Source organism: Sander lucioperca, chromosome 7, assembly GCF_008315115.2.
Source record: "Sander lucioperca isolate FBNREF2018 chromosome 7, SLUC_FBN_1.2, whole genome shotgun sequence".
Lineage (NCBI taxonomy): Eukaryota > Metazoa > Chordata > Actinopteri > Perciformes > Percidae > Sander > Sander lucioperca.
In genome coordinates, this window is record NC_050179.1 from 18,217,511 (window position 1) to 18,234,420 (window position 16,910).

General features: G+C 40.6%; 1 protein-coding gene across 1 annotated transcript in view; it reads left to right on the plus strand.

The window, feature by feature from the left end:
- The window catches only part of oaz2a (ornithine decarboxylase antizyme 2a), a 13,269-nt gene extending 226 nt beyond the window's left edge, over positions 1–13,043 (plus strand). The window contains 5 exon segments of the mRNA XM_031313820.2: positions 6,948–7,014; positions 7,016–7,096; positions 9,450–9,622; positions 10,092–10,177; positions 10,493–13,043. Coding sequence (XP_031169680.1) covers positions 6,948–7,014; positions 7,016–7,096; positions 9,450–9,622; positions 10,092–10,177; positions 10,493–10,623 — 538 coding nt within the window. The 3' untranslated portion in view covers positions 10,624–13,043.
- Positions 13,044–16,910: the final 3,867 nt, after the last annotated feature.

Here is a 16,910-nt window from a genome sequence, read left to right on the forward strand (position 1 = left end):
GTAGGAGGATGCTAATATTGTTTGTTTGGTTGTTAAACCTGTATAGAATTGTGCTTGTTAAAATAGTTTGAATTTACTTTAGTTTTAGCTAACGTTAGCTCGCAAAATAGCAAGAAAACAACAGCGAAAAAGGGACAGCTCGCTCTGACAGGACGCTTTAAACAGACATGACATTTAAACATGCGCTGCTCGTTTTATGATTGCAGACTGACATCGAGATGAACAACTGTTTTTATACCATGTTTTTTCTAACTCTGTGTGTATATGTAATAGGGTGATTTGCTGATAACTGTACAGAGTTGGACGCTGCGGATAATTTTAGGAATATCCAGAGAGATGCACGAAATACGATTTGATAATATTTATCTCCGAGTGTACACAACAGCAAAAAAGCATCCATGAACATGACTGTGCAAAGTTGAAGGGAAATTAATTATTACTTATTTTAGTGGTAGATGTGGAGGCCCTGGAGGGCTGCGAGGCCATGAAAGGTCTCCAGCCAGGTTATACGTTTTAGTTTGTTTTTAAATCCCCACAACGCATTTTTTGTAAATCTCAAGTATGAGACTTTTATTATCTTTTCTTCAGTGAAACTAAAAGTTGTTTCACTGTTCAAATACTGTAAGACATGGGGCTGCAACCAAAAATTAGTTTCACTATTGATTAATTTGTTGATTATTTTAATCGAATACTTGATTAATCGTTTTATCCGTAAAATGGCCCAAATATATTACATTTTATTATTTACAAATATATCAAATCTAGAAGTTGCAGGTACTTGCATACAAGTAATTAGAAAAGGCAAATGTTACACAGCTTTGCTTGATAAATAACAAAATAGTCAATGATGAATTGATTACTCTTACTTCAACACTAAAGAGACTGCTAAGCCTACTGGAGAAATTACATTCCCACTAACTATAGTGCGGAAATGATTAGTCGATCAATGGATTGGCTGATAGTCAAAAAATCAATCGACAACAAAGTCATTGATCAATCAAAAATGTCAAACATTTGCTGGTTCCAACTTTTTAATTGCGAGGATTAACTGTTTTTATCATTGGAAGTGAAATATCTTTTGAGTTCTGGACTGTAAGTTGAAGTAAAGAAACAGCTTTTTCAGGCTAATACCATTATTACATTACATGTCATTTAGCTGACGCTTTTATCCTAAGTGACTTACAATTGCTATTATGTCAGAGGTTGCACACCTCTGGGGCAACTAGGGACACATTAGTTGATGTATCATAGTGGGAATCGAACCCGGGTCTCCCACACCAAAGGCATGTGTCATATCCACTGCGCCATCACCACTGTACCGTTGTCACTTTAAAAAAAGTTTTCTGATATTTCATGAACACATACCTTACATTTATGATAAGGATCCCTGGTTATCAAATAATTGCAACCAAGATGCATACTAAGCGGGACATTTTACAGTAGTAAAATGGGGTAGGCTTTTCTACCACTGTACATAGTGTACTGAAGGTAGTGGCATGGCATACCTTCACTTTTCCAAAAAAAAAAAAGTGATACTGCTGTTGTTATACTGCTGTCACCATAGTAGTCATATAGGGATTTGGTGTCAAGGTGGTAGTAATATGTCTTTTACTAATGCAGTCCTGATTTATGTGAGAAGTGATAATAAGGTAGATCTAAGATTTGTAATTTTATGAGCAATTGCATGAATAAATTGTAGCCTAGTGTATGTGTGTTTTCTCTTTACAAAAACAAAGTTATAATGTTTTTGTCCTCCTGTGGGTTTTATCATCTGACACCGAGAAGAAGTTAATTGATGCTGTGAGCAGTGACTATATTAGCTCTGTTACTGTTACGGCCATGTCAGCTGAAGGCATCAACTGGCCTACATCAGCCTGGTTGTATAACCCCCCTCCCCTCTACTGGTTCATCAAGCATCAATGGATTCTGTTTTTGTGTGTGTGTGTGTGTGTGTGTGTGTGTGTGAGAGGCGTACAGGGGTGTGTTCGCTCAGAAACAGCTGGATTATCAGACCTGACCTGCCTGAGTATAACTAAGTGCCCCTTTAAGTGACTGGCAGACTGATCCTTTTAGTGGCTGCTGTGGTTTCTGGAAGATTCTGGATCAGAGTGCTGTTGAATTTTCTGTAACGAAACCCAAACATTCATTGTGCCAACCGGTTTTAATCAAATGTATCTGAAATACAGAATGGCAGACAGGCGTTTAATGCACGAATGCCACCACAGATAGTTTTGTGCCAGACACACCCAACCAGTTGTTCCTCTGGAGACTTGACACCGTCTTTGTTGTTGGATGAATAGGTTGATGTTTCCTGTCAAAGCTTGTTTTCACAGCAGGCGAGGTGATGGGCATGCAGGCTCAAATGCTGCGTTAATAAGATGGTCAATTATGGCGCTGCTTTGCTCAGTCCTCATTTGGTGTCATACTGTTATTTATTGTTGCCACAGGTTTACCAAACTGTGCCTCTACTGACACCGATGCAGGTGTTGGATTTAATAATTTAATGTTGGATTTAATAAACTACCTACATTCAGCCTGAAATTTTGGTTGGGGCAAATGTCTGTGTAAAGGATGTTTTTCAAATTGCCATGTACTCCATATTAATGCTGCCTTTTTGTTGCATTCTTAATTGATGGCGCTTTTATTTATTTTGTTTAATTATAATTATATGAAGGTATAACTATTCTAGTCTCCCAAAGTGGCAATCCTTCCTCTTTTTTTTTTTTAAATGTTTACTTGTTTTTGCACTTCACAGTCAGACATGCTCACTTTTGTTATTTTCTTTAAGACTTTGTTTATTTTGAATAGCCTGCTTTATGCTAGTCGGGTTTTTTTAGGCAACTTTGGTTGTGTTTGTTTCCCTCTGTGTGTCTGACCGTGCACAGCCAAAGTTTGGGTCCAGGGGTCAATGCAACGTGTTTTGACAGGGATACATCCATCCACACTCCAAGCATGTGTGCCTTTCCTGTTTCTGTCTCGACATCTTTTCCAACACGCTGCTCTGCCAAACTTCCAGGGGTCGGAAGAGGTCTGAGGACTCTCCTGTTTACTTTCCTGCATACAGCATTGTGTTGTTTATGTCTCCGACCTAAACCATTTTTGGGCCTGACAAGCTTGTTTATGTTGAAAATCTGGGTTAAAGTGCGTCTTTTTTTCCATTACGAAACTGGTAATTATAGTGTTAGAAGTTGGGTTTGTGTGTTTCAGCGTTCTTGCAGGACCTGCCAGAGCACTTCCTGTTTTGGTTGGGTTGTGTGTTTCTTGGCTGTCGGTTAAAACTCTGCCTCAGCAGCTAGCCAGCCAACTCGGGCTGTTCATCCCCTCAAACAATTCACCTGAATCAGTTCTCAAAACAACTCCGAGCTCAGGAAGAGCACAATGGCAGTGAAAGCATTCATCCTTAAAAAATAAAATGTTCCTCTTGCATACACACGCATGCCTCCACCACTCCTAGCAGAATCGGACGATGACGCACTTGGCATCTTTGAGTCTCACTGCAACACACAGGTGATTAAATCCTCACTAGCATATTAATACAGTCCAGAGTTGTGCACAGAGTCCATTTCAAGTCGACCTTCTTTAAAAGCGTAACCTATATTCTGTTTTTAGGGTGACCTATTGGGGACTTAAGGCTGCAGCTCTACAGCTGGAGGGGTATCATGGGACATGGGGGGGGGGGCGGGGAGGGCTAGTGTGGCTGAAATGTCAGAAGACGAAAGTGTTGCCTTTCAAAACAAGGTGGCATTTCCACCAAGGACAGGCTCTTCTGTTTCTGGGAAGGGATGATGAAAAAAGAGAAGCAGGTCTTGACATCTTGGCAAGAGGGCTAATCTCTTCCTCCATCTGCGTCCTACCTGTCGTCCCTGATGCAGTCTGTATCACTTTCCTTTCTGTGGTGTAAATGAGGAGAATCTCTTGGCCGTCTAAACTGTAAAAACACAAAAACTAAAAGAGATGCATGAAAGGTTGCAGTTACAACACACAGAAAGCAGCCGTACCCAGCAGGTATAACCTAAAAATCTATCAGAATCTTTACACATGTTCATTTGGTTTATAGTTTGTCATTTTGTTACTCAAGTACTACGCTTAAGTACAATTTTAAGGTATTTGTGCTACATCTAATCATCTACATTTTAGAGGGAAATATTTGCTTCATGTGCTTTTTACTCCACTACAATTATTTAACAACTGTAGTTACTGGTTACTTTGCAGTTTTTACACACAAAATATATTTTTTATCTCAAATCTGATGCTTTGTTATAGATTAAACCAGTGGTTTCCGATCATTTTCACATCTTGGTTCTTAACCTGGCATAGCTAAGAACCAAGAAGTGCAGTTTCTGCTGCATAGTGAACGGGCCAGGCATAATGAGCTTTGTTTTCCATTGCTCTGTCTCTTGGGTTGTAGCTATGCAGATCAAGCTGTCCGGGTTACCTGTCTAGTGTTCAGGGAACAAACAGAGATGCATCTATCTGATGTTTTACTGAGGCACATAACTCGTTGATGTCAATATTCACTCAGAAATATGTCGGTCTAGCTGATGCAGTTTCAGACAAAAGATTGTCTATCGTTTCAGGTTTCATTAAAGGTGCTAGAATCCCTCGGGGCAAAACTGAGGCAAGCTGGGGAAGATAAATTTGACAACATGAGAATCTTCAACCCTCATGTCCAGGCCCATCTGGCAGTAATGTCCGGCTGCCATTATGTCTGGTTTGAGATGCATGACTGTAACTCAAAACGCTAGAGATGTGTGTTCCCAAAAGCCTCACAAGCTATTTGCAGAGGTGTTTACAGATCATGTGCTTGTTCATGGTACATGACTTCTTCCAAACGCACAACCCGTCAGGAATTCTTCAAATCCAGTTCTAAATTATAGGCTTTCATTTTAAACTATGTGTCAATGAATTAAAACTTGCTGGAGTTGGCCCACGTCATTTGTTTGAATTGTGGTCACAGGGTTGGAGAAATATGCGAAAATCTATATATAACCAACAGGACCTGACTAACTAGTCCACGGGAGTCTCATGTTTAATGCCACCAAGTTCCAGTCAGTGTGATACTTCTTCTGATTAGAAACTTGTCTGGCAGATCTTCTGTCTGATTATTACATTACAATATTTCTCATCAGAATAAAGTCAAACTGGAGGACCCCAAGTTATCATAGACTGTAAAATGAGTGGACGTAACATCCGTGACCCACCCACTGGTTTATGGACTGCCGTTTTGAAGCCTTGAGTTTGGCGATATGGCCGTGCCAGTGAGGTTTATGGTTGCAGTGGCTTATCGGTAAAGGCAGAAAAGTTGCTGATTCACCAACTGGTAAACGCGGAACCCTGGGTACTGGTGCCGTTCATCTGCGTACGGCAGTTCAGAAAATCTTCAAACTTTTCCTTAAGTTACCAGCTAACGCTAGCGGTAGCTAGCTAGCTTGGTTGGCAGATGCTGAACAAGACATTTTTAGGCGACCAAGTGTTCCAATTAACTTTTGAAGTGAAAACAAACAGTGATAGGGTCAAAGTTTAACATTAAAACATGGACAACACCCAAAAACAAGTTCACAGCTATTTTAATGTACACCGTGTCATGGGTACGCATTGCTAAGCCTCTGTCATGATTGACACGTTGGTGTTTAGCCACGCCCCTAAAGCATCCCCTGCTTTAGCGGTTATTTTAAAAATAAATTGGACCATAATTTACAAAACAACAGTATTGAAGAACACTTGAAAGTAGCGATTGAGGTCATAAACTCGTTATGAAAAGTTTATTGAGGTAATAAATCAAGTGAGAAGTAGGGTTATTTTCCCATAGACTTCTATAGAAATGGCTTGAAACTGATTTCTTTTTGCAAACATCGGAGTTGCCCCCTGCTGGAAATTGGATAAAGTGCAGGTTTAAGGCACTACCGCATTGGCTTCACTTTTCAGGCCCGGAAGCTTCATCCATTATTTTACAGTCTTTGGTTAGAATAGATGTTTGAACCAACAGTTGGAAACCTGCAAACAGCATTCTGGTAAATCCCTCTGGCTATCCTATACTGCAGAGGTGGGGCATGTTGCCGCAGGTGCTTTTCTATTCACTTATTACAGGGACATGCTTAATGAAGTTTAAATGGGGTTGTGTGAGTGAGGTAACAAGCTGAGAGGTTTACATCAGTAATAGAGCAGGATTAGTCATGCTGCTAACACTTAAGGATTAGAGATGCCCTCTGGGCTTTTCTTGTAAACATACAAAAGAGGTCTAACAACAAACAAATGCGGTGTCAAATGCATTTCCTTCCTCATGAAACATTTGCAAAAATTACTTTTTCAAACTTTTAATTGTGTTGTGCTTGTGCATAGTTTACATTCATGTTACTTCCCTTGTCTCTTTTGTTCCCTTCTTTTGTTGGGGCTCTGTTTGTTGGTGTGTTAAACTGCCAACTCCTTTTTTTATTTTACTTTTAAGCAAACCATTGAATATAGAGAGCAGTTAAGTGGCCTACATTTGCCTCCCGGTATAGTTCTAAAGTTGGCATAAATTGTGAGCCAAAGATTAGAAAGAATGTGTAGGCTATTCAGAAGAGGTTTATTAGTTTAACAGAATAGTTTGTCTTGCCAGTGATGTCAATACTGTCATCATTGCAAACAGCAATACTAAGAAGTGCATAGTTTGAGGATGATTAGGATGATTATTGGAAGCGACCAGGGGCGCAGCACAAAATTCTGGGCCCTGTAGAAAGGCATTCTCTATGGGCCCCTCCCCACCGCCACAGCTATTCATTCTAGCATCTTTTTTGGCCCTTCTCACATGAGGGCCCTGGGTACTCAGTCCCCTTTCCACCCCCAGTCCGACACCCCTGGAAGCGCGTGTGTGTGTGTGTGTGTGTGTGGGGATGTTTACTTTTTTTTTTTTAGAGGAGGTACAGGACAAAAGCTGAAATTCTAACCGTTTCCTTTCTCCATTTCAGTTCCTGGTTATCGGGGTCTCGGCTGCCCAGCTCCATCCCTCAGTCTCCGGGGCCTCTGTGGTGCTCCTGATGCCCCTCACCCACAACTGAAGATCCCGGGTGGGCGAGGGACTGTCAGGGATCACTCTCTCGGCGTGCTACTACACAAGGTGACAGTCCTAGACTTCACACAGCTACACAGAGAGCTGTAAAGCTTCCTGCTGACATCTGCATATGTGACAGAAACCTATAACCACACAACATCTGAACCCATAATACAAAGTGATACTTACATAACAGTGGGAAAGTGCAGGGTTCAAAAATTAGCACCAGCCAAATGCTGGTAAAATATGCAATTGGCTGGTAGATTTGCTTTACTCACCAGCCAAAAAACAATGGTGATGTAACACTCACTAGCCATTTGGCTTGTGGACAAAAAAGTTCATTTTGAACCCTGTGCGTGCATCTGACTGAGTGATGTCTTGGTTGGTGAGTTAAGCAAATATGGGGCCCATAATTTTCACATTTAACTGTTGTTATAAAGAGCAAAAACACTGCCTTAATTTGTTATTAAAAGAGTTCATTGTTAGAAGTCTTTGTCCATGATTGGTATTTTAGACATTTTATTTGAAATAAAACAAATTTTTATAAAGGCTAAATGTTTATAAAGGATAATGATGAAAAAAAAGTTGTCACGTTTTATTTGCTTTCGGCAGGCATACATATAAGGTAATACTTATGTTATGTGCTTCATCCCTAAGGGACCACTCTAACTCAGTACACTAAACACAGGAACACCTTGCTAATGAATCGTACCCTCATTTAGCAATCTTTTTATTTTTTTTAAGCTTAAAAAATCTTCTCTACCGCTCATCATCTGCACCTGCAGTGGATTTAATGCATGAGTTTTCTTGTTGGGCTCAAAGTGTATAGTAATGAGTTTATTCACGTAGAGATAACAGAGGGTAGAATAATACAGATTTTTAACAGAACAATTTATTGTGTAAACCTCTACACACACACACACACACACACACACAGTCCCTGGGGATTAGAGATTTAGGATCAGACAGATCAGTCACAAATGTCATATTAATGTCCTCATCTGTCCTCAGCGAGCAAAAAAACCCTTTCAAATTTGGTCACAAACAACTCTTGCATACATTCACATAGATAGTTTTTTTTTTTAGACTTGTGCATGGAAGTTATGTAATACATTATAACTTGTTTTCTTCAGTATTTACAAACATTTGCATCTATGATACTTCTTCCAGAGTGACTAAAGCGTGTTTTACACTAGACTCATCCAAGGTGGCGCGCGCCATCGTGATGTCAAAATGACATAATATCCTGCCGGCGCGCCCAATTTATGGCGCGCGAGCAGAGGTCGCGCACGGCTCTTTTTTTTTTTTTTCAGCGGCGCGTGACAAAGCGGAAACGGGAGGCCTGAACGGGTTCGCCGACAACCGGATGCCAGGACTCTCACAGTGACTGCAAGTCTCTCTTGTAAACTTACTGGGTTAAGATGAGTTCTTTTATGGTGAATGAAAGGCTTGATCCGACCAAGTAGCTCATCAAATCAAATCGAAGCATTGACGGCAATGCTGCTGCCAGTTCTGCCGTTGTTTACCTTTTTCTTCTTCTTCTAGTCCGTAGAAAGAACAACGTCTGTAACCTTTGCTCATTTGCGCCACCGCTGTTCAGGAGAAGACTGCAACTAGTGTCGCGAGCACCAGCGCGGGTATAAATAGTCACGGCGATCCCATGACGTCACAATTGCACGCGCCTGCTGGGCTGCGTCTAGTGTATAAGACCCTTTAGACAACATCACAAGCAATTATTTGCAGTATACCCTACACCTTCATTTTCTGCTTTTGACATGCATCAATGACAAACCTGTCATTACAAAATCATGTCTGACAAATGATCTGAAGACTAGAATAGCTCAATGAGTTAATAAAGACAGAAGGATTTTGACCAAACATGAGTTACAGCACAAGACTTGTCTAATGCATAAACGGTTCAGTGCTGCTTCTTTAAGATACCGGTGCGACCACAAACACTTCCTCTTTGACTCCTTTCACTTCAGAGCTGCTTTCAGAAGCAGGAAGGCTATGTTCACACAACATTTAATTTTTTGTTCTCTGGTTTTTAAAGTTTAAAGAGCCCAGTGGTGTAATGGGGTACTATCGCTGATTAAGATGTAAACTCTCAACAATTCTTTACCTGCTATCACTGCCAAGTTGGATAACAACAATTGAGACTGTATTAACTACATTGTTTTCTGATGTTATAGAAGGGTAAAACATGTCTGTATTTTAAGTTGTGATACATTTTTTCCAGTATGTATGTGACTATATGTCTACTATAGATTGGGTCTTTAAAGGTCCTATGTTTGTAGACCTTTCAGCCAAACCTCTCTCCAGTTTGAAAAAGAATATTCTCATAAATGCTGAAAAATAAAATTGAATCAGTAAACTAAATGTTTTTTTTGTTTTTTCTGTCCTCCCTGTCATAATCCAGGATGAGAAGTTAACGGTGACACAGGCAACTCCAGCGAGTGGAAACCCCTCTTTTCTACACTTCCACTACCAGCTGAGTGAGCGCCGCTCAGCCTTCTGGGATATGGTTCTATCAGGAGACAGCCTCTTCCTGGAGATCCCTGCCGGGCAGCTAGTGGAGGGGAGCAAAGAGGGGTAAGGATGTATTAAGACCCCCCTTTGGGCACTATTCCTTAATGATCTTGTGGAGTGCAGAATATTTTTTACAGAAATCAACCAATCAACTTTTGTTAAGATCAATTGTTTCACTACAGTATCAGAAATGAATGGTTAAACGAAAAATAACCCTAGTGGAAGTCTGCACACCATATGGGTCTAAACTGTACAGGAGAGGCTGTAGTCATGTTTTAAGGTTATCAATGTGTCTCAAATTAAAATGGGGGCTAATATGTTTCTGTTTACATTGCCTGACTTTGTGTTTGGCTTTAATCAATGCCAGATCAGAGTAACCTTGCCTGCAGCGGCCGGCTTTGCAGTCGCAGACTCTGCAATATTATGTAAAGTTGCAGCACTTATGTAAAGAGAGGGGGGGGAACTTGTGTGCGGCATCGCCACTCCCCTCGTTCACCGACTGACTCTGTCTCTCTCTCTCTGTCGTCCTCAGGCTAACTGCTCTGCTGGAGTTTGCAGAAGAGAAGCTCAAAGTTAACTATGTGTTCCTGTGGTTCCATAAAAACAGAGAGGATCGATGTAAGAGCTCTTATTATTTTCTAACGGGTGTTTTTGTTTGTTATAAATTTATTGTGACAAGAAGACGCGGCTCCCAGCTGTTGTTAGCTAAAGAAATAGTTCCAGAAAGGTATTCCCCCTAAAAGCACAAAGCATCAGATTCAACTGTAACTTAACTTGTCTCCAAAGGGGACTGTGTCTTGCATCACATAAATACATAAAACATATTACAAAATTTTTTTTTTAAGTATCCAATGCAGGATCATTTATTAATCTGTCATATCTATTACTTGAGGTTTATCATTCAGTTGAACACTCTTCTTGTTTCCTCGCCAGTGTCCATCATCAAGACGTTCCACTACATGGGCTTTGAGATTGTGAAGCCAGGCCACCCCATGGTACCGGCCCGGCCTGATCTGGCCTTTATGGTTTACTCTTTGGACAACAGCAGCTCAGACGAGGAGTGACTGCCACACCGTCTCCTGACACCTCCCTCTCCCACCCTTGCCTCCTCCCCCTCCCCCCCCCCCCCCCCCATAGAAACGCGCCTAATGCCCGTTTTCTTCCTCAAGCAATCGAACCGGCCTTGGCTCTTGCTCTGACATAAACCAGGAAGGTGTCACCTATTTTTTTCATACACTTGTGATTTAAAGGGGGTTCTTTGAGAGTGGTAGGATGTCCATGTGAGGCAGACACCCCCGCCTTCCCCCTTTTCCCCGAGGATATTTGCAGATTGGATAAACAGGGAGTGGCATACTTTGAACTAAGCCATCACATGCATCTTGGGATTTTGGGCTTTTTTTCTTTTTTTCTGCGTAGTTGTTTCTCTCTTGGCCACATTATTTGTTTGGGCTGCCAACAAGACAAACAACAGTTTGACATTCAGGGGAAGGTGGTGTTTTACATTAAAATTCAGCAAATCTCTCCTCTGACAGCATCAACCTTTTTATAAAAAAAGAGACTTTGGATTGTCTTTGTGTGCGTTATATCATGCAAGATGTGTTTGGTTGAGAAAAGAGGAAATTATGGGTTTGGTATGGTCAAAAAAATGCATTTTTACATTATAATATGGATGGGTGAAAGCCTGATCTGTTACATTTAACATTAAAGCACATGTAAGCATTTCTTTACACTTCTTCCTGATATAAGGCATCATTCCAGCACACGTCAATCACTCTGGGGTTGTTGGCTCTAGAGTGTTTTTTGTTAGCTCTCATTTGCCTAAAAATCACTCTAGCCACAGATGTGCAAATACCCTGTTTGACCCTTTGACACTGTCTCTCCAGACGTGTCAAAGCTAAGAAGCAGCCTGCATGTTGAATGTCACAAAATGGTAGCTGCCAGCTGGCTGAGGAAAATGCCTTCTCTCTTCCTCCTCTGCGCAATAATCAACCTGTCAGGCTGACTCTGAGTTATTGACGAGTTATAGAGGGGGACGGCCTCACTGTTGTTTCACTTTGCTCGTTACAAAGAAACAAACGGATAAGAGTTTGTTTTTGTTTTCAAAGATCATAAGCTGAATAATTGTTAGTGTGAGATGGTCAGGTTTAAAAAGAACCTACTCCACTTACTGTTACATTGCATTAAAATGTATACATAATGTATGAATCTAGATAAGCTTTAGCCCCAGTTTGTGCCCCATGTATTCTCATTACACACCCTCCTATTTTGTCTTTTAACCCTTGTGTTGCCGTCGACCATGAAAAAAACACTTCGTTTGTTTTTTACGTTTTCTTCTGGTGTTTTTTCATCGTTTTTTTGCTTTTCCCAACGTTTTGTCTTCTTTCTTTTTTTTCTTCTACATTTTTGGCGCTTATTTCAACTTCCCATATTTTCCGATATAAAAAAACACAAACGGGTCAAATTTCACCCGAGGACAACATGAGGGTTAAATGTATAACCTGTTGCAAAAGCCCAATACTAATTGTGTTATCTGAAGGTGTTTCCAGGATCTTCAAATGCTCTTATAACCATTTGGATTAAAAAGTTTCCTATTCAGGTAGCTGGATATGACATTATGTCCTTGCTTGCTCTGTACAAGAAACGTGTTATTTTGTATGAAAATACAAAACAATGCAATTTAAGATTAATGTAGGCACAAACTGGGCCTAGTGAAGCTTAATTCAGTCCTGTAGAGTCATCAGCAGTACTACCCCCGCACCAGTTGAAAGGCTTTTTGTGCCTAAAGAGGAGAGTGCAATGTTAATATTTTTTACTCGAGTCTTATTGAGATGTGTCCATTTTTTCCATATTTCATCCCATGCAGATTCAAACCTGTGTGAGGAAAAGAGCTCATTGTAGAGGTACAACAGGAGCACTTTGGGTGATTACCATATATGCAATTAGAGTAAAAAAACAGGAGGAATCTTGTGCAGTTTTTTTTTTTTTTTTTGGTGGTTTGAAGTAATCTTAATAAAAACGCCAAAGAATCCATTCTGTCTGTAACATGCTGTCGATTTGAAATCCTCTTGCTTTCAATATTCAGCTAATTTAAACCTAGTATGGTATGTAATGCAATATTAACCTACATTCCCCATGCCAGCCATACTACCTGTAACACCTAAAAGAAACGTGATCGTAGTCTGTTCCATATTGGTGATGGGATGCGGTGGGGGCCTTTTTCTTCTGCATGTGTTCAGATCATATGAGTCTTCATTGCATCTGATTGAGCCCTGGCAATGAGCTGTTAAGAAATGTCAATATATGGATTTTCTCAGAGGTATATTTTTATGTATGTATATTTCTCAAATGTTTACTGTGATAGTTTAGGGATTTAATTTTTTTTGTTCTCTGACATAGTTAGAAACCATTCAATGACAATCCACACTTGTATACTTTGGAATTTTTGTCTTGGGGGGCAAAAACAATAAAGGTTATCTTAATGGGTGTTTTCTGTTGTGTACAGTTGTCACATGTTTTCTTGCTGTGGGGCTTTGTTAAAATAGTTCTGTGTTTTTCAAGACAGTAACTGCAAGTGTTTAACGATAGCAAACATGCAGAGGGAACAACAGAGGAAGCAAGCCGAGGTTTTAAAACTGAGACGCCACACTGGAGGCCTTAAAATAACTGCAATTACACATGCACAACACCATGGCAGCCACATTAAAAACTGATATGAGATAAAACATTGAAGTAGAGCAGCAACGATGAGGCCAATTTGAGGAAGTGAAAGTTTTTTTTGTTTTTTTTCCTTCATGAACAGTTGCTGTGGAAAGCTCTGTTTTAGCCGATCGCTGACTCAGGCGCTAATCTCCATCAGTTCACCGCACATTACAGCTCCCTGCTGGTTTCTCACCAAAGACTGCAACCACCTCCCAAGTCAGTTGATCTGGAGATCTATTTTCAGTGTCCAGGCCAGGATGGGCTCAGCTGTGCTATATCTGTGTCTCTAATACAGCAGCAACCTGCTTTTAAACCTTTTGTTTTCCCCTCCTGAAGGAGGAAATACATCCAGTCAGTGTTGGACGAAACACATTAAAAGAATGAAAAACATTTCACGTAGCACAACATTACAGAAAACACTTCAACAAGCACAATGCACAACATTATATAAACCACATTTGAATGTGTCCTGTTGAGTTTTCTTGTAAACAGACATGTATGTTTACATTTACTGTTTCTGACCAAAGAACAACTTCTCTAACAAACATGTTGAATGCATTTATTCTCAAATAAAACATTTGCAAAGTGGATTGTCAACAATATTTTAAAGCCTACATTGTTTACATCAATATTTGCTTGCTGGCAGCCTTTTTTTTTGCTGCTTTTGCTGACAGAATCCAAACATAACAGGGACCCACTCACAAACAGTGCTCCATAGCTACTAGTAGTCAAAAACGTTTTTTGTTTCGATGTGTTTCATTGTTCGTTCGTTCATTTGTGTTGTTCTTTCTAAATTGATAGTGGCAGTTATCAATTTGGGACTGTGTCATTACCAACAAAAGAAGACAAAACCTCAAAAACTTAACCTCGACACTTCAAGACCATCTGGGACATTTCCTTAAGTTATTGTTGATAATTGACCACTAGGGATGCTACAAACAGTTGTCACCTATAAAATGTGTCTCTGCGCCCCTCTGTAAAATGAATTCATCTTTCTGTCAGAAGGACCCCCCACTGCCACAACAGCGCAATGTAAATCTGTCAGGCGATCAAGATGTGTCACTCATCCCCCGAAGAGGGTAGATAGTCCTCTGCTGGCCTTAATCTTATGTTGATTTCATATAAACTCACCTCAGATTGAGGCTGATAAGCGGTTACCACATCAGCTCCACTCTCACAGCATGGCAGTTCTCAGAAACTGCCTATGTATGTCCTCACGTCTCAGTTTCCAGCATCCGGTTAACAGAGTTAAAAGCAGCCAGTCGATAGCTAATCCGCTCTAAAGAGACTCCCTCTGTTGCAGACTTCACTGAAGATCAAATCAAATGTAACATGCTTTAATGAAAACCTACTTTTCTGTGATTATTATCCAATAGTGTCCAGATGTAACCACTGCCGACAAAATAATCTCACCACATCTATTCAGTGGCTATTTGTTCTGCTGGTTTGGATCGTATCACAAGATCTTTATGAGCAGATGGAGATGTTAATTTGTTTTACTGGTATTCTTGAACTCAGAAACAGCAGATAACAAAATTATCTCACCATATTTAACAGCTGTTCAGGAGCTTTTCAATGATATTACATCCACAGCGCATTCAGAAAGTATTCAGACCCCTTCACATTTTTCATGTTGCAGCCTGATGCTAAAATCATTTAAATTCATTTGTTTCCCTAATCAACAGGATTTTAGATTTTTTTTGAAAATCTACTGAAAAATAACTTCAATTCAGACCCTTTGGTGTGACACTTGAAATGTAGCTCAGGTGCATCCAGTTACTCTTGATCAGGGGTCACCAACAGTGCCCACAGGCACCAGGTAGCCCCCAAGGACCACATGAGTAGCCCTCAGGCCTGTTCTAAAAATGAAAATTGAATATTGATATTATGTTTCCCACCTTTTTAAGTCATTGTTGATAATTATTGATAATGAGAAATCATTAACATGATCAGTGTCTTCACATAGATGACTATCATTAATCATCATATATAACTAAAGGCAAACTGAGCAAATTTGTTATTTCAGAGAAGAGTGTATCAAACTGGTAGCCCTTCGTATGACTCAGTACCCATGAAGTAGCTCTCAGTTTCAAAAAGGTTGGTGACCCCTGCTCTTGATCATCTTTGAGACGTTTCTACACGTTGATCCGAGTCCACCTGTGGTACATTTAAACCCTTGTGTTGTCTTCCCGTCAACCTTGAAAAAAAGCTTTATGGCAAAATGGCTAGATGGAAGCCTCTCCTCAGTGAAAGACACATGGAAGCACCTAAAGGAATCTCAGGCTGTGAGAAACAAGACTTTCTAGTCTGATTAAACCAAGATTGAAGGGTTTGGCCTAAACGTGTCACGTCTGGAGGAAACCAAGCACTGCTCTTCGCTTGAGCAATACCATCCCAACAGTGAAGCATGGTGGTGGCAGCATCATGCTGTTGGGGTTGTCTTTCAGCGGCTGGCACTGGGGGACTGGTCAGGGTTGAGTGGACAGCTGAATGGAGCACATTTACAAAGACATCCTAAATGAAAACTTGGTCCAGAGTGCTTAGGCCGTCAGACTGGGCTGAAGGATTACTTTCCAGCAGGACAAGGACCCTTAGCACGCAGCCAAGACAACGCAAGAGTGGCTTACAGACATCACTGTGAATGTCTTTAAGTGACCCAGCCAGAGCCTGGACTTGAACCCAATCAAACATATCCAGAGAACTGAAAATGGCTGTCCACCAATGGTCCCCATCCTGCCCGACGAAGAGAGGATCTGCAGAGAATAACGCCAGAAATTTCCCAAATCCATCTTGTTGCGTCAAAGCCAAAAAGAGCCGAGGCAGTTGTCGCTGCCAAAGGTGCTTCAACTCAATAAGCTAATAAGAGTCAAAGGTCTGAATACTTATGTCAATGTGATATTTCAGTTTTTTCCTTTTTTAATAAGTTTGCAAAAAATTCTAAAATCCTGTTTTAACAAAATGTAAAGTTAAGGGGGCTGAATACTTCCTGAATGCACTTTTTCAGCACCTTAAGTTGATATTAACTTTGTGAACAGCTGCTTATTCCCCATTCAGCAGTTGTCCACATCCCAGAGGCGCGGGGAGATATTTTCGGCAGGGGGTGCTGGGGTGCTGAAACTCACTCCCCTCCATGAAGTACAGCTGAGCTGACGGTGCGTACAAACTATATCCCAACATAGGGCCTACTGCAAACGACGCTGTATGTCCCCAAGCATGACATACAAAAGGTCGTGGAACAGAAACAACCAGAGATATTTATAAGCTCATCATTTTATTGTCATCGCAGTTTTAAAGCTTCGCCACCCGCGCCTATGCCACATCCCCTTGAAACTAATGATGTTGCTATATAATCAAAATGTGCACTGACACTGACGCCACTCATTACCCAGACCCAACACCCGAGAAGTTAAAAGAAACGTCCTGTTTTTACAACAAGGCTTTTACACCCAGCACACCCACTGGTCTCCTGTTTCATAACAGTTTAAGTATGCATTACACAATTCATGCAGAATACATTAAGACCATCTGCTCAGTCCTAGAACAGAAACACATTTAGCTCTATTCCCATGTTGATCTCAACTGTAAATCCATATAAATCGTGGAAGGGATAAGTCACTTTTAAACGTTTTTGAAGTGGGTTGACACGGTTTTG